Genomic DNA, 25,709 nt, shown 5'->3' on the forward strand with positions numbered 1-25,709 from the left:
TCCTTTTTCATCTTTTTGCATCTTTCCCCTCCTAAGCAGGAGATACCATCAGTTTCAAAGTGTAATTGACCAAATCTGCTTCTTAGTCTAGTCCCATAGGTTTGCCTTTTGTTGTTAGTCTTGCCTATGCCATCTAGATCAGCTGTTTAACCCAGGGCCACGCTGGTGATGTGCAGAGCTCCAAGTCAGACAGAATAACAGAAACAAAAGTGCTGAATTGTTAAGCAGCTGCAAAGCTGAAAAGCCAAATGCAAACATCACAAAGGCAGAAATCAGGAAGGGCCTGGAAATCCAGTGACATTTTTAAAGCACAAACTACTGTCCACATGATCTTGATCCTACTCTAGAAGCTTCTGTAACTTAGTCTTGCAAGAGAGCCTTTCCTCTCCATAAGCAGAATAAATTCTCAGAGCTCTATTAGGGATGCTCTGGTCAGTGTGCAATCCCCAGAGAACTCTCAGGACAGAGCACGACTACAGCACAGAGCAGGGCCTGTCGGTCCTTGGGTAAATCTAGGGCCAAAGCTTAGGTCCTTCAAATGCATGTCATCTGCCGTCGACACTCCAGCTGAAAGTGTTCACAGTCATTTGCAGGGAATGGCTGCACAAATCTCAGTTCAGCAAGTGCAAACAGCCCAGCATGGTGGATTCATCCCAAGCAAAGGGAGACTGGGCCTTCTGTTCTCCTTCCCACTGCTAATACTTAATAAAATATCAAGACAGGAGAGGAAAAGAAAATTGGATTGCTAAAGGAATCAAATGCACTAGCTCCTAAAGGAAGAGGCAAAGGGGAGAACACAGAGCCACCTCTGGACTCTCTTAGAGTCCATACAAAGCCCCTTCTCCCAGAGGAAGGTGAAGGCTGTAAATCCTCATACCAAGACCTTCTGGCAACTTCTGTCAATCCAAAGCCAAGTGTCTGAGGAAGAGGAGAAGGGCTAAATTTGCACCACTCTCCTCAGCATTTCTGCCAGCCCTACCTAAGCAACTCACTTTAAGCAAGATCTCTTTTAATGTATCATTATTGTTGATCACACTTCCCTCTATATGATTTTCCTTGTGTCCTCAGCTTAAAGCTGAGAAATCCCTTAGGAGACGAGGCACCAAGGGGTAAGTCGCTCACAGTCAGTATATCTGCACCTCCCCATTCTCCAGTGTGTCCAAACCATTGTATGCTCCACCACCACACAGTGCCTCTGAACAGCTGCTCCCTTCAGACTGTCCTTTTTAAGAGAACAACTACTCTGGGAGACAGCAAGGAAGCAGAGATGGAGTGTCAAACAACAGAAGTACTCTCCGACTAAAAAGTGATGGGAAGCAGGAAAATGCACAGCAAAAGAAAAGGGGCAGGTAAGGCACAGCCACAAACAGGAATTGTGTCCTTTGCATCACAAGTCAGGAGAGGTGCTTGTAGAGATGGAATAGGAGAGCTTTGAAGATTGCTACCCTGAAAGCTTGTTCGGGATACAGAATGACAGGTCGACTGAAGAGGTGTTTAAAAGATAGTTTATTGCAAAAGTCCATCGGGTGAGACTGCAAGGTTGTTACATTCAAAGCCATCACATTAGAAGCTGTTCTAATTTCAGTTACAATGAATTTATAAATTTCTTATCCAATCAGCTACTTCCACAAAGCTCGAAAGCATCTTCATAGCCAATTGCCAATTGCTACGTTTTACTTGATTTGCTGCAATGGGTCTTTTTCTATCCAATCATCTAACTCTACAGAAACTTTGTGCTGGATCTGCTACTTTTTACCAACTCTACAACAAGTTCTATTGTTAAACTTTAGAATCTTCTACTATCTTGCTTAACATATTTATTTGCTTACATGAGGCATATTTCTACTTGCTTAAAACATATTTCTGCTTAAACGCCATATCTTTATTCTTATTTCGTGTCAGTTTCACAATTCTATTCTACAGCTCCTAGCCTTCTCCAAGGTCTTAGGTCAAGCACTGTATCCATCTCTATCTCTGAGCTTGTATGTTTGAGGCCTTGGGAGCTCTCTCTGCTTACATTTCCCACATCAGCTCATCCAACAGATGCCAGAGACAGACCCTGCAGAGTAGTATTCAAGAAATACCCTCAGGTATAGCAGTGCAGAAATCCATCCATGAGGGAAGTTTATTTCTAATTTACATTCTTTGCATCACAGAATTGTTGCATCTGTGGAACATTGTGGTCATGATATGTGATCTGGTCATATGTGGTGCAAATTACTTTATCCTGGAGTAAGGCTTCCCATACATGCACATTTTTTCTACATTAACAGAGTATTTCAAGCAAAATAAGCAGAACAGGATATAATAATTTCAGATAAGCAACCTCACAGAAGAATAGGGAAGGCAATTAAGAGACAGCAGTGTAGTTGTATACTTCAAGACCAAGTGTGGGAGCTACCAAGAGCAGGAATGAAGGAATTGAAAACAAAAATCAGCTAACAAGTTCTAAAGACCAGCAGGAGGCAAACTCTCAGTTACCAGGGATGCAGAGAAGGGAACAATTTTGCTGAGAGCACTAATGATGTTAAAACCTGTTGAGCAAGAAACAGTAGGCCTTTTAAAAGTGGAAGCAAATGCATAAGCTGATTTATTAGTTCAGATAGGCTATCCAAAATGCTCCATTAACCAAAGCAAAATACAACTGTGAGAGGTCCCACAGGGAACAGAATTGCAGAGCTGCAACTCCAAAGGCACACCTCAGCAAACATTGCTTCTCATGGCAGCCCTGCTGTGACTCATCTACATTTTAACTGTGCTTCTCCAACTGTTTGTGCAGTCACAGAGTTGGGAGAGATGGATTGATACCCATCCAGGTTTACTGGCTGAAAAACTGCTTCAGAGTGGTCCCATCACTGCAACCAAGAGGACAGCAAGGAAATTGCCAAGAGAAGCCACCAGCATAAGTGTTCCCCAAAAAGGGCCCTAAAATAGGGCTGGTGAGGTAAAATTATGCTGCTCGGAAGGGATAATAGTGTGCACCCAGACTTACAGAAAAGCCAGAAGAGATTTTGCTTGGAGCCAAGGACTGGCAAAGGCCAGCCAAAAAGCAAAGAGAAGTATAGCAAAGAGAAGGCTGACAGACACTCTGCTTTCACAGAAAAACTCAGCATCACATGCTTTCCTTCACTTTCCTACGAAATCCAGAGGAAGGCTAGAGGGCAAAAGGACAGAGGCAACTCAACAAGGAACAAAGCAAAAGTAGAGATAAACAGGTAGATTCACCCTGAAATCATCCACTTCTGCCTGAGGTCATACATTATTCTCTGAAGCTCACTATTCCTTGGAATACTTCAAGGCTGTGTTCCAGCTGTTTTGTAACTCTGTGTGGAAAGGGTCACTCCTGAGGTATCAACTTAGGCAATTCAAGATCCAACACTTGGTTAACCCCCAGCTTATCAAAAAAAAATCCTGCAATCAACTCTCCAATTTGCCTGGACTGACCTCCATAAACCTTCCAGAGTTGTTCATGGGATTAATGACCAAAATTGAGCAGCTGCACCTCTCTCCCAGAGGCCAAGGAAAAGAGGCACTTGGAGCAAACAGCTGCTGCTGCTTGGCCAATGTTTCCCATTTAGCCGGCTTGCCGTACCCTTCTGCCGCAAGCCTTGGCTTTTTTTTTTTCCTGGATTTGCCTCTCAGTCGCTGCTGGATTTCACCTTGCAAATGTGTGCTCCACAAGCAACGCTCTGCCCCTCCGACAGGACAGCATCAGGCGAACCAGGCGGGTGTGAGGGCCAGGTGGGAGCCAGGGCTGGGGGTGGCACCAGGCGCACCCTCACCTGCTCGGAGCTGCGGCCGCGCCGCGCCCTGCAGAGCAGGAGCCCCTCCGCGCACAGCGGGCCCGGCGGGGCCCGGCAGCAGCACCGCGCCCTCCGACCGGGCCCTCCGACCGCGCCTGGCCCTCAGACCTCGCCCTCAGACCGGGCCCTCCGACCGCGCCTGGCCCTCAGACCTCGCCCTCAGACCGCGCCCTGAGACCGCGCCTGGCCCTCAGACCTCGCCCTCCGACCGGGCCCTGAGACCGCGCCTGGCCCTCAGACCTCGCCCTCAGACCTCGCCCTCAGACCGGGCCCTCCGACCGCGCCTGGCCCTCAGACCTCGCCCTCAGACCGGGCCCTGAGACCGCGCCTGGCCCTCAGACCTCGCCCTCAGACCGGGCCCTGAGACCGCGCCCGGCCCCATCGCTCCCTCCGACCACGCCTGAAGCACCGGGGCCGGGCAGAGAGGGAGCTCAGAATAGCTCGAGGAAGGAGCCTACGAAGTGGTAATTCATTATGAAATGATAGTAATTCACTATTTCTCAAGGAACATGAACTAGCAACCATCTGGAGAAAGGGACACGCAGCGGGTTTGTAAGAAAACAAAATCCTTTTTTCACAAAGTACCTCACTGGAGGTCAAGTGGAGTTAAAATGGTACATCCATCTCTGGCCTGGGACTTGCATTTATGGCTAATTCCCAGACAATAAGGGTGATTTATTCTTGCTGTTTTTCACAGCTTCCTTTCGCATGTTTCTGGTACCCTTGAGGGAAAGGCATTGCAGGACTGGCTCTTCTCTTGTGAAAGTCCTTGTAGACTTAGACAAGCAGCACTGCTGGAGATGTGGAATGAGCTCATTAACAGGGAAATGATGCCACTGCAATGCCTGCCCTGCAACTGAGGGCCTGATGTAAGCATGCTATGCTAGCCTCACCAAAAAGCCCTTTCTCAGAAGAAAATTGCTTTGTGAAGGCTGTGATTGACTGGATGACCTGGGGGAAACCCTTTCCCAGTAAAATAAGGCTTATACATATTTTTCAAGAAACAGGATTAACTGTGGGCATTGTGAATGAAATGGAGGAGAGTGAGTAAAATAAAATTGTATAATGTGTTTCATAACTTGATTTGTTTTTATTTTTCATCTGCACAGCCAGATGTAACCAGTCCAGTGACTTCAGGAGGACCCCACAACAATCCTCTTACAAAGCCAGCTTTGTAGCCTTGGTGTCACAGTTGCTCTGGTGTACCTGGGAGACGAGGCTCCACACACCCTGAGGAGCTCTGGAAGAGCTTTTCTTCCACTCCTGAGCAAGGCTGCTGTGTGTATCCGTTTGTATCCCACGACATTTTGCCAATCCATATCTCCACTTTTGTAACCTGGGAGGTTAAGCACCTACAGAATGAGTTTAATGGAAACATGTGAGGTATAGGAAGACAAAGGAAAGATCTATGCTCTAGGTCATGGGAATTTTCTACTTTTGTCATTCTAGGTTGCTGGTCTCTTCTCATCTGCCTAAATCTGGTTCTTGAAAACTGTAGGAGGGGAAACTGGGCTAATTTTGGTGGTGTCCTGGTTGCAAGGTAGGGACATGGTATGGCTTTGTTGCTGTTCTATACCACCCACATGTCACTGCTGGGGACATGGTTTTGGTGGGAAGCAAAAGTGAGTGTGTCACCGAAACTGCAGGGAAAACAGAAACTCTCCAACAACATCTTTTCAGTGTTAGAGAATTAGCATTATGTTATTTTGGATATGCAATAGAAATAATTTTGTCCATATATATGTCGGGGTTCAGCACTGAAAATCACTCCATCACACATAGTTCTTTACCAGACTTTTCACATATTTATATATAAAAACCCAAAGAAATTCTCATTAAATGGTCCTAAATTATACAATTCTTAGCACTCAATCTCCTATTGGTTATTGATCCCTTTGCCTTTGATGTAAATAAAATGATTCTGTCCTTATTCTGTAGTTCTCTTATCCATCTTTCCACAGACCAGGTGTCTCTGACCACACCACAGGGTGATGTTTGTTAATATTTTTCTCCTGTGTATCTTGTGGCTACTCCCAAACTGTAGATGTTAAGTTCATCAGGCCTCATCTCACCCAGCACTGGTGAACAGAGTTGTTTGAAGAGAAACTGCAATTGTCCTTTTAGTGGGGCAAAGGTGAGCAATCCCCTGACTAAAGTTACATTAAAAAAAATTAGAAGTTGTATCATTTCCAACAAGTGCACCATTTTTGCCTCCTTCTCCCCAGTGGGAAGGCTGTCAGCATCAGCCCTGAGGACTCCATCCTCTGCCATTGCTGTCCATCCCCTCTTATTTTCTCTGAGACAGAGCAGTGGTAAGAGACAGGATTAAGTAAGCTTCCATTCACAGACATGACAACATAATATGCTTGGGGCCCACCTTTTGAAGCATTTGAATCTCTGTTTGAGGTCATCTGGTGACTTCAGGTTTAACCTAGAACACATGTGGTCCCAGTTACTGAAATGTGACACAGCCATTTAGCCTGCCCAGGGCATAATTTTTGGCATTTGAGTGCTCAGATATCACGTGGTATATTTTAAAATATACCACTCAGAGCTATAAAAAAGTACAGATGTCTGGCCAGCTATAGCCGGTTGGAACACGACAGGATTAGGGATGTTTCCTTAGCAGGTGACATAGGAAATAGGAGATCATTTGGCATATGTACTGCTCTTAGTGCTTCATGTACAAAAGGGCCATTATGGTGGCCTAGCTTGTCAGTTCTTTTTTTCTTAATGATTACTTTCAATCGCAATACAAGTGAGAAATCTAAATTTCAAATTACTTTTTTGAAAATATTCTTCCTTTGTTCTTGTTGCCCAAGTTGTAATTACATGCGCACCTTGTGTTCTTAGTGTAGCTGGAAACATTTGTTTTAAATTTGCATTCACTTCAAATGCAATATCCTAAGGATTTGTAGCCCCTCCAGCTGCATTTTCATTTCCATACAGCTACTCTTTCTCATTGACCATGTTCTGTAGAAGAAGTGAGACTAAAAGCTTTCTTTCAATGAGGCAGTCATACCACGTGGACTCGCATAGAACTATGAAAGTCTAGGGAGAATTGTGGTCCCAAGGACTGCAGCTCTCTCTAGCATATTAGTTTGGACCACAACTCCTAAACCTATAGAAAAAATATATAAAAATTGTATTGTAAAAAAATACAAATTGTAAGTTGTTTTGGATTTTATTTTTCAGTTATCCCAAGCATGAATATGTCTATTAGATGTAGATTTCAGGAAATTTTTTTTCCAAGACTCCTAACTCAAAACGTTGAGTGGCTACCTTTGAACATCCAGTTGTCCATCACAATCATTACCAAGAAGGAGACTCAAGATGCAAGGACTGAAGACACCATTTATTAAAGGGCACATGTCTAATTAGCACAAACTGGCAACAAGACATTGCCAGACTCTAGAACATCTTAATTTCCAGCACCTTGCCCACTCGTCCCCTGGACCCAGTGAACTCTGAATTGCCTAGACTTCAGCAGAGCAGCAAAGAGAATGTGAGCAATCCAGATTACCTCTGCACCAAACCTTTGATTTAGTTGCTCATAAAACCAAGTCCTGCCTGAGACACTGGGTGGCAAATATAATACCATTCATTCATTCATTCACACATTCATTCAAATCACCATCCATTTCACAAGCAAGCTTTTGGCTGATGCTAAACTTTGAAGTGTTTGCTGTGGTCAGAACGGAAGATCCAGAAAGACTTAAGGAGTGAAATGCCAGAGGATCCAGTAAAATCAGCTTAGCACTGGCTGAGCAGGGTGCAGAGGGTCAGTGTAAGCCTCTGACACATACTAGAGGGAACGTGTGGCGGCAGGAAGTGCCTGCCAGTCAGGCTGCCTATTAACTCAAAGGAACACTTCTCTACATTTGAAAAAGTTGATTTTTCTGCATGCTGCATTGTTTTACAGTAGTACTCTAGAGATGCATTGGTAGAGGCACTAACAAATGCCTTGTTTGCCATCTTTAAGATTTAGAAATTAAATAGAAGACATTTATTGAATAGGCATCTGCAGTATACAGTAGGGAATTATTATGTAAGCAAGACTGTGAAGAAATAAATCAACCCATGGCTTTGTTTTCTTAGGCTGTCATGATCACCTTAGCAGAATTGCCTTGCTGTTTCCTTCCATCACAGAAGTTACCCAGTATTTCATGCTGGTGCAGATGCTAGTGCATGGAAGACCTACAGGAAGTCTTGTAGCAACTCAAGAGACTTCCTGTTCTTCTATTGCAGCTACCCCATCAGCAAGACATCAACTAACTTGCTCATTCTTCAGCACTCCCATTATGGTGCTAAGTAATTTTAGGTCATTAAAACTGTCTCCAAAGTTTAAATGCTTTATATAGCTGACATTACATAAAATCAAGGTTACACGTTCAGCCTCTTAACATGGACATATCTTTCTTGAACTGCCTTTTTTGTAGGATTTACCACCCAATTTCAAAAATTCTTAATTCTAGTCACCTCAGCAAGACTGCAAATTAAAGACTATCTCAGCCTGCTGCCATCAGGACAGGACTGAGTGTAAGAATTACATACATTTAACCTAATGCTTTTTACAGCAAAGAATTTTAATTAGATTCTAGATACACCAGACAAATTTCACCTCATTATGCTAGGCTTATTTCTCAAATTCTTTAACAGAAAACCTGAAATTTTCCCCTTTGCAAGAGGGAAAAAATAAGGGAGCTCCTAAACTGTCTTTTAGGGGACTTTGGAAAGCATACTAAAGGGCTTTGACTGCAACAACAGATCACAGATCAGAGAACACTAGCATTCCCACCATACAACAGATTTCAGAGACTTCCAGAACAAATTAACCCCTTCTTGCAAATTCCACAGAATCTGTATTCTTTACATATAGCAACTGAAACCCAGCAGATTGCAGTGGCTACCAGTCATGCCTTCCTCCATGACTAACAGATTTTTGTGCCTCTTCCCCACCCCAGCCAGCCAGGTTTTACCCTCTTCTTTGTAAAAGCAGGACATGCCACTTTCACTGCTTCATTTCTCCTTTTGCATTATTGATTTTGAAAAAACAACTTATAGAGTCAATTATGGGCTAAACTGGGTAGAAAATATCCTTTTTTTATTCCACAGGTCTGCAGAAAGGGGAAAACAAAAAAGGCAGCAACTGTAGGATAATCCATCTGTGGATGGACAAACTTTAGTGTATCTGCTAATTCACACAGTGGAAGTTTGTTTTACAACAAAAGCGATTTTACTGTCTCTTGTTTATGCATTGGCCATTTCACTGCAAACCCCTTTAGGGACTCAAACTGACTTGAAGACCCCATCAGCCCTGAGTGAAGACAGAATTATTTCTGTGCTGTTGTACACTAGACCAAATTCAGATCAAGCAGCAATTTATTAAAAACCACCAAACACTTCCCCCCTCCCTTCACTTCTATTATTTAGAAGACAGTCTGTCACAGGTGTAGTCTTCTCTACAATCCACTAAAACATACTGTAGAGTGGGACTCTAAGTTGGCATTCCAGATGACAAGCTTATGAAAAGCACACTGTACAAAAGAAACCATCACAAGTAAGTCAGTGTTTAAGGAATTTTTATTAAACCAAGAATTTTATAATCCAAATTATGTTTCTTTGCTCAGCTATCAATTCTCACTGTCAACTAAAACAGTGGTGATAATCTGAGCTTTTCCACAGTAAAGAATTACAAAATTAAAGAAAGGAATGCTTTAAATTTTTGTACTGTGCTGAAAATTCTTTTCCCCTGGGTTTATAAAACATTAATTTGTATTTTTTATTTTACTATTTTTTTTTAAATTTTAAATCAATAAGTAATCTAGGACTAGCATCTGTTTTGCTAGCCCCGGCGTTGCTCTGTACGTAAGCTTCAAAGTTTCCTTTCCTTTTTTTATTTATTTTATATTTTGCAATGTTTTTCTCAATATTTAATAGTTTTTCCATGTTTAGATTTTTTTTTCTTCGGTGAAGCGAAGTTCTAGATTGTAGTCCCGGATAGCTCTGCAAAGAAAAACAATGCTGTTATGTTTTAAAACAAAAGCAGCACCTTGTATGTTTTCTGACACGTTCACTACTGTATACCATGCAACACTCTGGGCTTTCACTGTTTCAATGATACCAAAGTTCTCTAGAAACAGAGTATGAGAGGTCCTCCCAGTTTTTAGGGGACACAAAAGTATTCAGAAATCTGTGATCCTTGGCAAGACAACCCTGACTCTAGAACTGGACAGTCCCTTAGACAGCACTGCTTTAAGCACAATGTTACTGTGATTGCCTGCGGGGCACCTCTACTCTTGAGGCTCATCAAATAACTACCCTAGCAGTATCTTCAGTTTCCAATTACTAAAACATCATGGAGCAGATGGAGTAAGTCTCAGAGTATGGGCATCTTAGTTCAGGAGAGACAATCTATTCAGCACTTATCTCCAGAAACAGAAATGTGTAAAAGTCATGACTGAAATTCTTCCTCCAAAAGAAAAATGTTATTTCATCAAATGTTAAATCAGGCACCTTCAAATGATAGCTACAAATGTGGAAAGCAAGTTCACAGGCAAAACCTAACTAGACAGAAGACATAATAGATTCCTTTTTATCCAGAACTTCACATTTTTTCCCTGACAAAATTGTTAAGGTACCACCATTTGCCTCTGTCATGCACAGTTAAGATACCAACCCCACAGAAGGCAATGAAGAAAAATCACTATTTTAACTGATATTAAATTCACCCAAATGCGAAGTCAAGACAATATACAGTTTAGTTCTCACTTACTAGACAATTTTAGAATCTGGTAAGTATATACAAACTACAGTGTAAATAAGCTCTTTAATTTCTAAGGAGAAAGGGGGTTGGAGTACCATTTTAAGATAATTTCAATTCCACAAGTTGTTCTCAATAGTATGAATAGCAGCATTTGACAGAACTGGCCATTTTTGCACACATGCTAAATGTGTTGTTAGAAACAATGACATGTCAGTAGCTTTTGCTAACCAAGTGACCACAAATTTTTTTTATCATAGCTGCTACTTCCTCTGGCTGCACACGGCACAGAGCCTGGACACATGCTGCTTACAAGGCCACGGACCAAACACTTGCCTTAGTCAACCTATGGAACTACAGCAGCGAAACTTACTTATTAAACACTTGGAACCCCAGTGGGATTATTAACTGCCTTTTGAGCAGCCTCTTTAGCTTGGTGGGCTTGTAGTACGGCTACAGCTTCATCAACCTGTTAAGTACAAATGAAAAATTAATTAAGGGAAGCTCAGCAATTTTTGTATATTTAAGTTAATAATAAAGTGGAAATGATGCACATAAACAATGCCTACATTGTTGAAAAATGAGAACATTACAATTCCACAAGGTAAGTAAGTCGCTGTCACCCTCTGAAAGAGGATACTCTTGCCCCGAGCCACCACTGCATTGCTGTTACTCCACTGTGCCAGCACGAACAACTGTTTTAGATCAGTGTAGACTTAACCAGCTACGGAACCAGCGCAAGGCAAAGTCCACCTACCTTCGAACGAAGAGACTCAGGAGACTCCAGCATGTGGAGGAGTTCAGAGTTGTCAATCTCCAACAACATACCAGTGATCTTACCCGCCAGAGTAGGGTGCATGCTTTGAATAAGGGGGAATAGACGTTCACCTAGAAAGAAGAAAGTTAGTCAGGGACAAATCCAGCCTAAATTTAAGGGATAAGGGAAACAAACTTGTTCTACTGCTAAAACCATTTACTCTGCATTTCAAGATTGAAAAAGTGTACTTTAACTGTCCTGCTACAATGCATCATGTACGTACCTAACATCTGCTTTTGTTCTTGTGGAGGGGCAGAAGCCAACATGGAAGCAGTCAAGGGTTCCTGACCTTGCACATGGACAGCAGGCTGCAAATTAATATTTGAAAATTAAACCCTGGCTCATAATTAGGTGCAGCTTCAAACAGCCAATATTTCACAACTCAGCATACACAATGCCTACAGTGTCAGAAACATCAAAGAAATTAACAACTATGCCTATTTAACCAAATATTACTGGTTAGAGCTGAGTGATGATGCTGAAGATTATTAGAAACTGCTCCACTGAGGAGCAAACACAAGAATTTAGGCTAAGGTATGAGGGAACTGAAAAGCACAAAGCAACATGGGATCACATCCTGTCCCAGGTGAACTTCAAATATACTTAACTCCCTAGTGCTTTTACTCTACTGCCATGGTACAGAGCCTGAATTGCCCTCCCATCACCCTCACGACCTTCCTCTGCAAAGAACATCAGTAAAAGCACAGAGCAGTTCCCCAGATCACATACCTGCTGCATAGCAACCTGCGGCTGTGTGTTGAGGTGCTGCTGAGGATTGCGAACACCCGCAGCGTATTTGTACTGTGGTACCGTGCGCACGGCAGGAGTGGCCGCAGTAGCTGCTGCTGCAGGACGTGGACCCATCGTTTGTGTTGATGTATTAGCTGAAATAATAGTAACAGAATTCCATATGTGAATAATTATTATAATTATTTTGCCTAACAAACCAATTTGAATCAAACACCTAATTTAGGTATTGTGTTATAGATTCATCTTAATAATATTGTCAACTGTCACATCACTGGTCACATACAAAGGTTCAAACCTTGGAATTTACTGGATGCTGATTTCCAGTCACTTCATTCATTAATTGCCCTTTTTACATGCTACTGGAAAAAATGCACTTTGTTTGAGTATTAATATAATTTCATTACAAGCTAAAGGACATTTGATTTCCTGAGCACATTATGTCAGTCATTCTAAACCAGATACTTTTAGGAAGTAAATGGCTGGCTGATAACATTCTGGGAGAACTATGCCTTCAGAGAGGTTGTGGACTCCCCATCCCTGGAGATGTGCAAGACCAGCCTGGATGGGGCTCTGACTACCCTAGTCTAGTGGAGGGTAAAATATAAAAAAATTACTAAGAGCTAAAATTGTATCATCTCAATATTTCTACATGCAACCTATGATTACAATTGCTGCAACTATGATTAGAAACGACAGAAGCCATCGTACAGCATTACTGAAGCACACACAAGAGTAAGTGCTTCATCCTGAAGAGATGGGATCACAGCTGGAGTCTTTGCTGGGACAGTATTTATAGCAATTACTAGAAGGTGATATTAGCTTATTCATTAGGAATATCACATGTGATATTAAACTTACAAATGTTTATTTTGCGACACCATGCTGAACCAGCAAAATTGGAACAGAAGTCCAATACTTAAAGTTTGCACAAATCAAACTCACCAACACGCTGCGTTGACATGACTCGTGGAACTTGGGAAGAAGCTGGTCTCATGGTACTGAACGGTGGTCTGGGTGCTGCTGGGCGGATCGCACCAGGCATGTTTTGGAATGCTATGGTTTAGAAAAAATACACTGTTACATGCTGAAACACTGAGTGATGATGACAACATGACAAACAGAAGACTAATACAGCAATGCCATGAAAATCTATCTGGAAGTGCAAAGGTAGATGCCACGGAGTTTACAGCAATCACTGGAAAGAGGTAAAGAAGTGACTTACGATGAGGTCTGGCACCCTGAGCAGTCCAGCGAGGACTAGGTCTAGCAAGTTGAGCGAGCTGATTAGTAGGATAGTACGCAGCACGGTTCTGAGTCTGCCAAACACAACAACATCCCTTAACTTTGCTGTCTGTGAAGGGCATGCTGAACAGCCCTGCACCCTCCCACTAAGAGATTAAAATGCTGAAATCACAGACACATGCTAACCGTTCTATTTACTGTTAAATCTAAGCAGGTTTTATATGCAATACAAAATATTAAGTTACCCATCTCTACACGTACCTGAGGAATAGCTGCCATGAAGTATCCTGAAGGAGGTGCTGGCTGGTAGGGGTTGATTACAGGATTAGGTACTGCTCTTACACTTGCCATCCTCTGCATGTACTGGTTGGTGAGATGAGCTTGGCGCTCCTCTTTACGTTGGGCTAGAGCTACATATAATGGTTTAGTAGCCACGATTCTACCATTCATTTCTGTGACTGCTTTGGTGGCTTCTTCTGGTGACGAAAAGCATACAAATCCAAATCCTTTGCTGCGGCCACCTTCCATCATCACCTGTCAGTACAAAATTTAGTTTTAAAACTAAATCTTCTGTGCCACACCTATACAACTTGCATGAGTTTCTTGTTTCAGCTTATTAGAAGTGAGACCACAGGTTTGTTTTACCGGGTATTTTATAAAAATGAGTATTATTGTGTAATAAATAGCTAACTGTTGCCTGAATAGAGATGAAAATCTCATTAAAATAATAATGAGCACAATCTTGCACTGAAAGATGCAATTTTTCTCACTTTAGTTCACTAAATTTCAAGAAAGGATGATCATATGGTGTTTAACCTGACATGTACAATAATCAAGAAAGATGATGCCCACGTTTACAGTGGGTCACGTCTGTTACTGAATGAAATTAACGTTTTTCTGGTGACAGATCACTACTCATTTTCAGAGAACAGATGAGCACTCTATGAACAATCTATGAACTTTACCTTTGCACTAGTGATTGTACCAAATGGGGAGAATTCTTTTCGGAGACGCTCATCATCGATCCCATCATCAAGATTTTTCACATAAAGGTTTACACCCTAAGAAAACAGGCAAATTATTTTTAAAAGCAATTGTTCTGTGTAAATCTCAGAACATCATATAACAGAGTCAGACCTCCTGATTTAAAACTGAACCTGGTATCTGGTGATCCTGTCCTGCTTCATTTGTTCAAACTTGCGCTTCAGCTCCGTCTGTCTTTCCACCTTTTTCTGAGCCCGGCCAACATAGATTTGTTTTCCATTGAGCTCTTTCCCATTCATTTCATCTACAGCCTTCATTGACAAACAAGAAGTTAGCAATGTACTCCAGCATTTTTCAGACACACAAAAAATGCAATTAAAATTAAAAATCTATGTAAATATTCTAGAGAAAGAGCTAATCCATCTTGAAATACCACTAATTGAAACAAAATACCCCAAGACTTCCTCACTTATGGTAACATGAAAACAGTTTTCCAAATATGCTTCTGTCTTGTTGAAGACAAGTCACAAGGGATGCAAACCACTTTTTTTTTTTACATGGAGCTGAAGGAAAAAACCCAAGTTGCAAGAACTCCTTCTCCAGCCTTATCTGGCTAATGGCAGAGAAAAGCAAATAAAAAGTAAGCAAATAAAGTTGAAAATCTTTAATTCACCTAGTTCTGTCTTTAAGTAACACCTGAAACTGTAATAGCTACCAGATCTTTCTATACTAAATGTTAAGCTACAGATGGCATGTACACTTTTTTTTTCATTTTTAGTCTTTTATTAGGGAAATAATGAAAAGTATGAAAATGTGAACTTCTTCCCTTCATACTGTTTTGAGATACAACTCTTCAGATGCAAAAACTCTGGCATTGTATTTACTCATTTAATTTAAAACCAGGTTTATTGTATATGTTTATGATCAAAGCCATTAGACATTTTTACAGATATTGGAATTTTATGTTATTTAAAACACTCAACATGTGATTCTGACTACAGTAAGAGAAACTATTCATCAATTAATGTATGCAAGACTGAAAAATGGAGATGTTCTAAAGACAGACAGGATTTGTTCTAGTCTCTTGCTTGTACACTTGCAGTATAGACAAATCACCAAAATGCCTTTTGAAAAGCAAACTTATAGACATTTACATTAATAAAAAGGACCCTTTTTCCAAAGTTACCCCTTGGAGTAAAAGCAACATTACAGGGCTCTATGACTATTCTCTCACAGTTATGCCAAATGTGCTTTATAAAACTAATAGCTTTCCTGCTGACTTTTCAGAAAACACAATTCTTTCTGCCTTTTGTGCAAAAGGCAGAAAGGCACAAACATTTTGTGCAACCAAACTGGATCCAGTGATTCAGAGATGTAGTAATTCACTATGCTGTATACTGCTCAGCATGCAAGAGTCCAAATATCACTAAGATCTTTAAGCCCAACTACAACAGGTTTTAGAATTATTCAAGATTTCCCATTTCTACACTAGTTCCAGTTGTACCAGAGTATCTTGACTTAATAGGCTTCTCAGACCAACTGACATTTGCTCATAGGAAAACATTCTAAATGACAGAAACTCTGCTAAATAATTTAGGCAGTGAGCACCTTTTTTTTCAGTGTCCTTGACCAATTAAAAGAACTTAATCACTCAATGAAACATATTATTTGGGTCTCAGTTACAGGATTCCTAAAATTAAGTCCAAAAGCTTACTTTTTGGGCATCTTCATGTCTTTCAAAACTAACGAAGCCAAAGCCTTTGGATTTTCCACTCTCATCAGTCATAACTTTCACACTTAGAGCAGGACCTTAAAAGAGAATGAAATACTTATGCTTCATATACAGTGTATTCTTCTCACCTTTTGGACATTCTCTTTAGAAGACAGTACTTAGTTTATTTCACTTGTATTACAAAGGACTCCTGCACTAATAATAGTATCAAGTAAATGTCATCCATTAATATGAAATTACTAATTTGCCCTGATGAACTTCAGCAGCTATGGCTGAAGTTCATCATGCTGAATTTATTTTCTAATGCATTTTCAACCAACATTTCACCTCAGAGTGAAAGAAAATTTCACCACAAAGTGAAAGAAATTTGTTTCATCATTAGAAGTTCTGACACTTGAAAAGTATTAGTGCTTCCATGTTTTGAAGCAGGTACTGAAAAAGCCAGAGGAAGGCCTTGCAATGAGGTATACATTTCACTATTTATCCTGGTGAAAGGCCATCCTAGTTCAGCTATTTCATAACCTCTGAAAAATTGCAGTTCATAGACTCATTTAGAAGTAGCCTATTTAGCTGTAGCAGCTAAATTCGCTACTGTTTCAACCACTGATACTTGAAGAGCAGAAAGGAATTTCCTGTTTGTGCTGTTTAAGACTGCTACAGGGTCTCTCTTACTAGGCTTTCCCTTGCTTTACATAATAGCCAGTGGAGAACAGCAAAAGCACACAGGAAAGAAAATAAATTTAAAAAAAGGTGAGATTGAAAATAAAACGTGAAGAATCTCTAATGGCCTTAAGGGATTTGCCATTTCCTATTCTGATGGTAACACATCATATACATTACTGCATCATGGTCATAATGTCCACCATAATTTTGCCCTGTGCGTAACTGAGGATCAAGGTAGAATCTCATAGCTTGGTGCTGGAATAGCTCCTTGTAATTTTCTACTAGGTCAACCACCACAATGCAACTGAATAACAGGGGTAAGTTTGCAGGTCAATGAAAGCAGTAGTAAATTCATTAGTCACACATCCTGTAGGTGCATTTATAAAATCAATCTCTACTAAACCAGAGAACATTGAATAACCCATGGACACATTACTTCCAGATTACTGAAAACAGTTCTGATGGCAGGATTAAATATGATATTCTGCCTATTTAAAATTCAGGTATTACTGCATTTTTGGATCTGAAGCTGGAATTAAATACTAACTTTTCAGTAACCTTTATTACATTTCTACATCAACATCCCATAGCCCTGATTTCTTGCATTTCAAGGCACTGTACAGATAAGATGCACGTAGTAAATTGAAGTTCACTTGTGTTTATATAAACATTAAGACATTACCAAACTTGCCAAAGAGTTCCTTAAGTCTCTCATCATCCATGTCTTCTCCAAAATTTTTGATGTAAACATTGGTGAATTCTTTTGCTCTGGCTCCAAGCTCTGCCTCACGTTCCTTGCGGGATTTAAACCTTCCAACAAATCTGGTTGCATGAAGAACAGAATAATACAGATTAAAGCAAGTGTCTCAAGGTTTAAAAATTTACTTTAATCCTCTGGCATTGTATTTTATTCCTAATCAGTCTTGTTCACTATAGGTATGAAATTCTTCAGATAAAATATTTATGATAAAACTCAGTCAAAAAAACAACTCCACTGTCCTTTGCTACACCAGCATGTTTATCCCAGTTACAAGGCATGAAAATGCTTTCAAGCCATTGGTGAGATTGTTCACTCTTATAAAAGAGCCTTTGACAACAAGAGCTCGACAATGGAAAGAGTACTAAGAGGCTCAACAGATATTCTAGATAACAGCATAATCCCTGTGCCATGCTAAAAACATGGTAGCCTAAAAACAGTTACTGCTCTCTGATTCAGTTTTTAAGCAAGATATATTGAACTAACTGCCCACCCCCCCCAACACACCTCTCAAAGACTTTATCAAAGACACTATTTCTAGGCACAGGGAAATAAATAGTTCAACTTGCTCTTGAGTCAAATGCCATTGCAAATTGGCTGGGAACACCAATGGTTATATACTGGCAGAAAATGAGCAGAACCTGAACATAACATTCTGCAGTCCAAGGACATGCCCTAGCACAGGCTGTACATGGTTGACCGATTCTTGACTGTAGCAGACTCCCACTTTCAAATTTTATTGTAAGATCTAACTTTATAGTTACAAATTTGGCAAATGCGATACAGCAGCATACGGTACCTCAGTAATTTTTAAACTTTGACAATTTCACCTAATTTATAACAATTGAGTATAGTAAGAATAGAAGTGCAATGTGTTCAGCAGACTTTGATAGTGAAGTGCTTAAATTGATTTCTAAAAGACTAGTCTGAATAGAAATTAAAAGCAAAATTAACTGAATAAAAACATCCACAATATGTCAGTCAAGAACCGAACAAGCAGGAAAACCAAAGTTTCAAAACATGTTTTCCCTGTACATGTCTTGATCTATCCATCTCTATTATCCTTTTTCCTTGATCAATACATCTCTGTTATCCTTTTTCCAAACCCTCCTAAGTATCTAGAAAGCTGTTTTTTGCAATTATACCAAACACCATAATGATCCCTTAGGCATATCTGTGAGGCACAGTCACTCCCCCAGCCTAAATATTATTAAAGAAGTTGCCAAATAATATTTTTCCTACAATGCAGAATAGTGATAATGTTTAAAACATTATACTTCTCTAAGTTTTATTTCCTACTCCCTAGATATGCCTACTAACAGACATTCATACAAAAATATGAGTCTAATCTGACCACTCTTTAGTGCCAAGTAAGCACCCTTTAGTGCTAAGTATCAGCTGTCTCCAAGTGTATGGATAATACACTTACCTCACCACTCTTATAAAGGATGTATTATTTACGAATACTCAATGCATTGTATTTTATCTCATACCAATAAGATCAGAAAACCAGGGAAGATCCCAAATCCTCATTACAGTATTGGCTTGTAAGAGAATTAATACAGTGATTTTTTTTTCCTCCAGAGTCCATTATTTGTCTTTTTGAACTTTTACTGACTCCAGAACAAGCAGGTGATACAATTCTTAAAATCCCTAGCACTAAAAACTCTACATCTTCTTAAAATTAGAAATTTTCAGAACAACCTTCCCTTCCTAGGTAAGCTTTTAAATCTTTGTCTGCCCTAAACTGAATTTCAGTTTGCTGATCCCCAAATACTTATTTATGTACTTACACTTTGCGGTCATTAAGCAGCATACCATTCATTTTTTCAATAGCTCTTTCTGCAGCTTCTTGTGTCTCAAAATGCACAAATCCATAACCCTTGGATCCATTTTCATCACACACCACCTATTAATGAAAAACCTTGTTGTAATACCCGTGGAATCTTTCCAGGATAAACTGATGAGTTTGTGAGTCAATACATTTTATTTTCCACTAACCTTACAAGACAGGATGTTCCCAAAAGCAGAAAATGTGTCATACAAAGCTTTGTTATCAATTGATTTGTCCAAGTTTTTGATGAAGATATTTCCTACACCACTTTTGCGTAGAGATGGATCGCGCTGAGACCACATGATGCGCACTGGTTTGCCCTTAATGACATCAAAGTTCATGGTGTCCAAAGCTCTTTCAGCTGGAAAAACATTATGGAATTAGTAGAAAATGCTAGTTATCTTAATAAGCACACAAATACCAGCTGAAGTACAATTCTTAATAATATTTTTATTATTTCAAATCCCGCACCATCACTAAGCTGCAAACCCAAGCCTCCAGTGTACTCTGCTGTATGCAAGGGAGAACTGGCAGAAACTCATCAGCAAAAGCTGCACTTCGGAAGGAGCACAAGTCAGCTGAGAAAGCTGCAGAAATCTCATAAGCCCATAGACTAGATCTAAGAAAAGATGGTATGGTGACAGGAGAAAAAACAGCAAGTGGCAGCTGTTATAAAGTTTTAAAATTTGTGAAAATCAGCTGGCATCTCCCGTATCACATAGATGTATATTGTGTCAATGAGAATGCTTCTGGGGGTACTGCTTGCGCCTATAGGAGGCCTTTTGCAAATATTAACATCAGAGCACCTACAACACCAATACCCCCCAACTAACAAAATTTCTTTGCTAAGTGGAAATTCAAGCCTCATTCAGGCAGCTATTTCACACAACTTCCTCACTGACCAAAAAGATCTGTAATGAAATTCTGGGCAAGAGACAGTTCAAAGAGATTCAAAACTAGCACTTAGTTTAGAAAATCTGAAATGATGCATTTCATTTTAAAAAGCTCACAATGAAATACATATGAGCTCAATGAAAGAGCAAGCATTAAAACAGCAAATCAGGGTAATGTAAACCAGGTTTTGTTACTCCAATGGAGTAGTTTTTCCAGTAGAACTCCACAACTAACTTTTCAAATCCTGCATGTAAAATTTCTTGTGTATTTAGATGGGGAAGTATCAAGACTTGCTCATTTTTCTCACGTCTCTCCAAAGCCACAAGACATGTCTGTGATGTTATAACTCATCTTGTGTATTTAAGCACAAGAGAGCAATAGTTCTCAAGTATAGCAGTTCCTTTTCATCCCTCCTCCTGTAAGTCTGGAAGAACACTGAAAAAAGTCCCAAAAAATACCTGAAGTTACTCCCATGGGTGCTAACTCACTTCACTGTAATTTGCAAATATCAAAACAATATTATGTTAACAAGACTGAAATTAGCTTAGTGATAGTTTAAATAAAGCAACTGTGTTAGTTAAAATTTTCTTGGGAGGACCAAGGGCCAATCACATTGCGAAAACCCTTATTTAATGTTTTTGTTCTTTAATTGCTGCTTTTGTCTTGAGCTATACTGTTGCATGCCATGGCCAAAGACAATTTGCAGTGAGCCTGGGATTCAGCTGATATACCATGTTTTATATTCTTTCTTGTGACATTTTCATATTAAAAATAAATTTTAAGATTATATTCTCCAAAAGACATATAAAGAGATGGACATCTAATATTTTAATGGGAAAAAGATTATTGATACTATTACCATATTCACATGACAATGGCAACTCAGTAACTTATTTAAACTGAAGCCACAAAGATTACATGCCAGTCTTCTAAATAAGTTAATAAAGCTTTCAAAAACTTTAATATAAATTAAGCAGGAGAGAGAAGGCAACCTAGATAGTATTAATGAGAAAGAAAAATTATTGGATATCAGACTGGCCACAGTAGAAACTTGTAATAATACTTCACTACTGCCCTGGAAGTCATTGGAATTACTACTGCCAGCACCAATAGATCTGCCAGCAACAAATAGTTCATTATTTCCAGAAGTAGTAACAGGGCTTCCTTTACTTGAAAAGAGGTTTTTCTAATTTATGCTAATTGCTTCTAGAATAATCCTGACAGTCCTCACAAATGTGTGCTCCTAGACACATTTCCCATCCATCTGACTGAAAGTGGGTCCATGGGTCCTTTGCAAACATTACCACTCTCAACAAATAGCGAGCCTGTGTCTTAGACCAGCACAATTTCTCCCAAAGACAGCATGGAAACTTCAACAGCTCTCCTCATCTCCCCTCTGGAGCAGAAATATAAGAAATTTAAGTTTTTCTGCCGAATCAACACCACATTGTCATTCCATGGTAGATTTTTAAAACATTACTAGACTCTATCTACAACCAGGTACAAGCTACTCTCATTAAAATTCCCAACGAGTGAAACTGGCTCACTTTCATTACATTTCAGTCATAAAAGGCTGCGCCAGTTGCAGGAGGTAGCTCCATTCGGCAGCGAACTTGTTACCCATGGACACACCTACCCGGGCTGTACTTCTGCTGATTCTGCCGGAACTCTCATTCAATGACTCACCAGCTCCCATTTTAGTCGTGAGCAACTGGACAGTCCACTTCAACAATTTCAAAATCACTCAGAATATACACTTAATGCTAACCTATGCCAAAGGTAAACAGCACTAGCTATGAAACAAAACAAACTCTGGAAATATGACCGTTCTAAAAACCCAAAGAAATCTGATGCAGTTTCAGATTACTCAAGAATGTTTCTAGTTTAGTGATTTAAACAAGATTGCCCGAGTTCTACTCCAGACTATGACTCAAATTCAGAAAAGTCACAACTCTGACATGTGTGCATACCTCACACATGTGTCATCAGGCCTAATTAGTTTTTAGAAGAGCTTTGAGATCCCTCGTTTACAGATAGCTGGTGATGTCAAACACACCTTCAAAGCTATTTTTCAAAACCCAAGGTAGTCGTTACTAGCTATTTAATAGGCATAGCCTGAGATGTAGCTAAAAATTTGGCCAAACCAATAAAATTTATCTAGTCTGGAATCAGAATAAAACCAGGATGATTGTAAGAATAACCATTCATCCTCAAAACTTATATTTCAAGATTTCTGTAAATGGACATAATGACCTACAAAAAGATCCTAGCAAATGCTTTCTAGGTATTTGCCAAAATTACAAAATTTTGAAAAATCTTGAAGTATAATCGTGCAATACTATTGAAGTATATTTTAAACAACTGCTTCCAGATATGTGCCAGATGCAGGTTTGATAAAGATGAGAAATACTTTTAGCTGAACTGGACTAATTATAGACTAAAATATGTGTACCTCCCAAAGCCTGAAAAACACAACATTTGGAGTAACAGCATCTTTCTACGAGGCATATTCAAAAACTCAATTAAGCACTGCTCAGGTAAAAAAAAAAAAAAAAAAGCTCTGTTTGTTCCCACATTTGACAAATTACAAACCAAGTCACAAAATGCACTGGTTGCTCAACTAATGACAATAATAAAGTCAGCCCTTACGGAACTCTGTCAATACTAAGGACAAGCAGCATTTGAATCACCTTTATCTTATACCCTGATATAATTAGATTACAGTACTGACCTGTGCTAACCCCTTATTTTTCTGAGAAACTGTACCAGACATTTTTATTTGATGAAAGCAAAGTATGTCAAAACAAGCATTCAAACACTCTCATCCTAAAGAACGGCTGAATAAATCAAAAGCTCGCTGAACTGAGAGAGCTGATAACAGGTGGAGTATCTGCCTATTAAGAAGATGAGGCAGTAACTTTTACTACGTACATACAGATACCATCGGTACACCAAAGTCTGATCTGATAATGGCTGTATGCTAAAGCTAACTCTCAAAGCCAGTTAAATCTAATTGCTTGAAATGTTTGTAATTTAAGTATCTCACTTTCATATGCTTGAAAATAAAACCATTATAATGGAAAACTGCTTACTTAACTGTACTTGAAAACACGTATCTTCCAGTTGGCCAATTACTTTTTTTTATTGGACTCCACAAAACCTAGAACCAGTAACAGTAGGTTCTTTTAGGGAAACACCCTCCAAATGGATCACACCGTGTTTCCCAACATGACCAGAACTGCACAGAAAGTTTCTTTACTGATATAACTTTGGAGAAGCAGTGTGAAAACGCTTCATGAAAAAACAAGTTTCATAAAAACGCGACTTGGAAGAAACAATGTCAGAGAATTTACTGCGAAGAGACAGGAATGGGAGCACAGTTCGGGCTCCAGCTACATGAGGAAGAAAAAGCACAAGGAGGCCCGAGCAGTTTAATGTCCTCCTGCACGTGACAGACCTGCCATGGTGTTTTAACAAACGCTTCGGCCTGGACGCCTGTGAAACTACCCAGCCACGCCAGTGCGTCCTACTTCCTTCTCCCGGCCTCTTAACCACGCACTCACACACACCCAGCTCCTGCGCGGTTATTAAAAGGTGCTAATGACTGCGATGTTTTCCCCAAGCTACCCTTCATCTCGGACGGACGTGAAGAGTCGCCCGCACTCTCATCCACAATCCCCTCCCCGGGAGCGGGGGCAGCCCCGCCGGGCCACCGGGGCTCCCCGGGCGCTCCCCCGCCCATCGCCGGGGCCCCGCGGCCGCTCTCGATCCGCGGAAGCGCCTCCCTCCGCCCCGCTTCTCCGGCCGCCACGAGGCGCGGGCGGCCCGGGCCCCGTGTAAGCGCCGGCCCCACCGCCAACTTCCCCCCGCGCCCCGCCGGGTCCGCCCCGTCCCGGGCGGCAAAATGGATGCGGGGCGGCGGCCGGGGCGGGGGGCAGGGGACAAACATGGCTCCGCCGGCGCCCGCGGCCCGGCACTCACCGTCGGCGGGCTGCTGGAAGTTGACATAGGCGTATCCGAGCGAGCGGCGGGTGATCATGTCCCTGCAGACGCGGATGGAGAGGATGGGCCCGGCCGGGCTGAACTTCTCGTAGAGCATGGCCTCGGTCACGTCGGGGTGCAGGTCCCCCACGTAGAGCGAGGCCATGGGGTAGCTGGGGGCGCTGGGGTTCATCCTGCCGCCGTCTCCCGGCGCGGGGGGGGCGCTGACGAGGCGGAGGCCGCGGCGGTCGGTGCGAGCGGGGCCGGCGAAGGCGGCGCGGGGCCGCTCGGACTCAACGGCTGCGGCGGGTGCGGCGGATGGGCGGGCGGGGGTCGGGTCGCGCCGTGCGGGCCGGGTGGAGCTGGCGGCGGCGGGTGCTGCGCTCGGCGGGGTCGGGCTCGCTGTGTGTCTCCTCTCGGCTGCGCCGGGTCCGGGGACTTCGCTTCACCGGGTTATTTTATATCAAACCGGCCGTTTGCAGAAAGGTTGTCGGGAAGGTTGGATGAGGAAAGAGGATTATTTTTTTAAAAGGTTTTTTAAAATTTTTGGATTTTTTTTGGCTTTTTTAAATATTTTTTTAGTAATAAATGGTGCTGCGGGGCCGGGCCGGCGTGTCCGGGTGGTCCGGAGCACACGCACTGCGCACACAGCTCCGACGGCGGCCGGGGGACAAGGGGGCGGCCGCCGCCCCGGCCGCGCTCTATATATACCCGCCCCGCCCCCCCGCCCCCGCCGCGCGGCGCGCCACGCACCGCGCCGCGCGCACCGCGCACGCGCACCTGCGAGCGGGGGTGGGGACACGCGCGGCAGCCGGCTCGGAGCGGCGGCTTCGGCGCATGCGCAAGGGCGGGACGGGTCGAGGGGGTGGCCGCGCGGGGAGTGCGCCTGCGCCCGCCCGGCGTCACGGGGGGCGGTGTGAGTGTGGGGGCGGCTCGGCGGCAGGGCGCACGCGCGGGAGGGAGCGCACATGTGCGCGGTCGGCGGAGGGCGGGTGGGAGGAAGTGCGCGTGCGCGCCGAGCGGACCAACGGCCGGCACGGGGCGGGACGTTAGCGGCGAGCTCGCGAGCTCCGCGCGCCCCACCCGCCGCGGGCCGGGCCCCGCGGGGGAGCGCGCGCGCGCGCGCGCGCGGGCGGGGCGGGGGCAGGTCGCGCGCTCGGGGCCAGAAGAGGGCGGGGCTCGCGCGGCCGCCCGGCGCGTGCGCGGGGAGGGCGGCGGCGGAGGAAAGTTGGGAGATGCTGCGGCTCCCGGAGGAATGTTGTCACTAGGCCGGGAATAAAGCGGGATTAGCGTTCAGGCGCTGCTCTGGTCGTTCCCTAAGTTAGGCGTGTTCTAGCGCTGTGTTTTGTGCTAAAGGAGTTCGAGCTGTAGGTCGAAGCGTGTTGGGAGTTGTCTGAGCATCTCTGCAGCTCGGTGGGTGGGTGAGGTGAGGTGAGGTGACCACCGTCATCCCGGGCGGTTTGGGGTGGTGGTGTGAGGCCGCATTCCA

At 42.3% G+C, this 25,709-nt stretch overlaps 1 protein-coding gene and 1 long non-coding RNA gene across 9 annotated transcripts; one reads left to right on the forward strand and one right to left on the reverse strand.

Annotated features, from left to right (window-relative positions):
* The first annotated feature begins 3,616 nt into the window (after positions 1-3,616).
* On the forward strand, positions 3,617-10,933 carry LOC128783894 (uncharacterized). Of its 6 annotated transcripts, XR_008429272.1 has the most exons (6): positions 3,617-4,267; positions 4,913-5,081; positions 5,253-5,343; positions 5,765-5,937; positions 6,029-6,115; positions 10,827-10,933. It is a non-coding gene; the product is annotated as an uncharacterized LOC128783894 (long non-coding RNA). The 6 variants fall into 6 exon arrangements; XR_008429269.1 differs by having other exon boundaries at positions 4,913-5,343; XR_008429276.1 differs by having other exon boundaries at positions 4,913-5,343; positions 5,848-5,937.
* On the reverse strand, positions 9,369-24,912 carry PABPC1 (poly(A) binding protein cytoplasmic 1). Of its 3 annotated transcripts, none has more exons than XM_053935042.1 (15): positions 24,221-24,910; positions 19,513-19,706; positions 19,305-19,420; positions 17,446-17,576; positions 16,074-16,168; positions 14,533-14,670; positions 14,341-14,436; positions 13,637-13,909; positions 13,356-13,449; positions 13,076-13,186; positions 12,113-12,267; positions 11,607-11,691; positions 11,324-11,454; positions 10,940-11,035; positions 9,369-9,809 (listed from the first exon to the last, which is right to left on the reverse strand). In XM_053935042.1, the coding sequence occupies exons 1-14, from the start codon at positions 24,411-24,413 to the stop codon at positions 10,943-10,945; spliced, it is 1,905 nt and encodes a 634-aa protein (XP_053791017.1). In that variant the 5' UTR covers positions 24,414-24,910; the 3' UTR covers positions 9,369-9,809; positions 10,940-10,942. The 3 variants fall into 3 exon arrangements, with proteins under 3 accessions (XP_053791017.1, XP_053791007.1, XP_053791024.1); XM_053935032.1 differs by having other exon boundaries at positions 17,437-17,576; XM_053935049.1 differs by lacking the exons at positions 9,369-9,809; positions 10,940-11,035; positions 11,324-11,454; ... (5 more) ...; positions 14,341-14,436; positions 16,074-16,168 and having other exon boundaries at positions 14,580-14,670; positions 17,437-17,576; positions 24,221-24,912.
* Between the last annotated feature and the right edge of the window lie 797 nt (positions 24,913-25,709).

This window comes from Vidua chalybeata, chromosome 1 (genome assembly GCF_026979565.1).
Source record: "Vidua chalybeata isolate OUT-0048 chromosome 1, bVidCha1 merged haplotype, whole genome shotgun sequence".
NCBI lineage: Eukaryota > Metazoa > Chordata > Aves > Passeriformes > Viduidae > Vidua > Vidua chalybeata.

Coding starts and splice junctions, on each gene's coding strand:
- PABPC1 (XM_053935032.1), bottom strand. CDS start 24,413: ATGAACCCCAGCGCCCCCAGCTACCCCATGGCCTCGCTCTACGTGGGG. Junction 19,707..24,220: donor CTTCCAGCAGCCCGCCGACG/GTGAGTGCCGGG, acceptor ATGTTTTTCCAG/CTGAAAGAGCTTTGGACACC. Junction 13,910..14,340: donor GTACAATCACTAGTGCAAAG/GTAAAGTTCATA, acceptor TTGTACTGACAG/GTGATGATGGAAGGTGGCCG.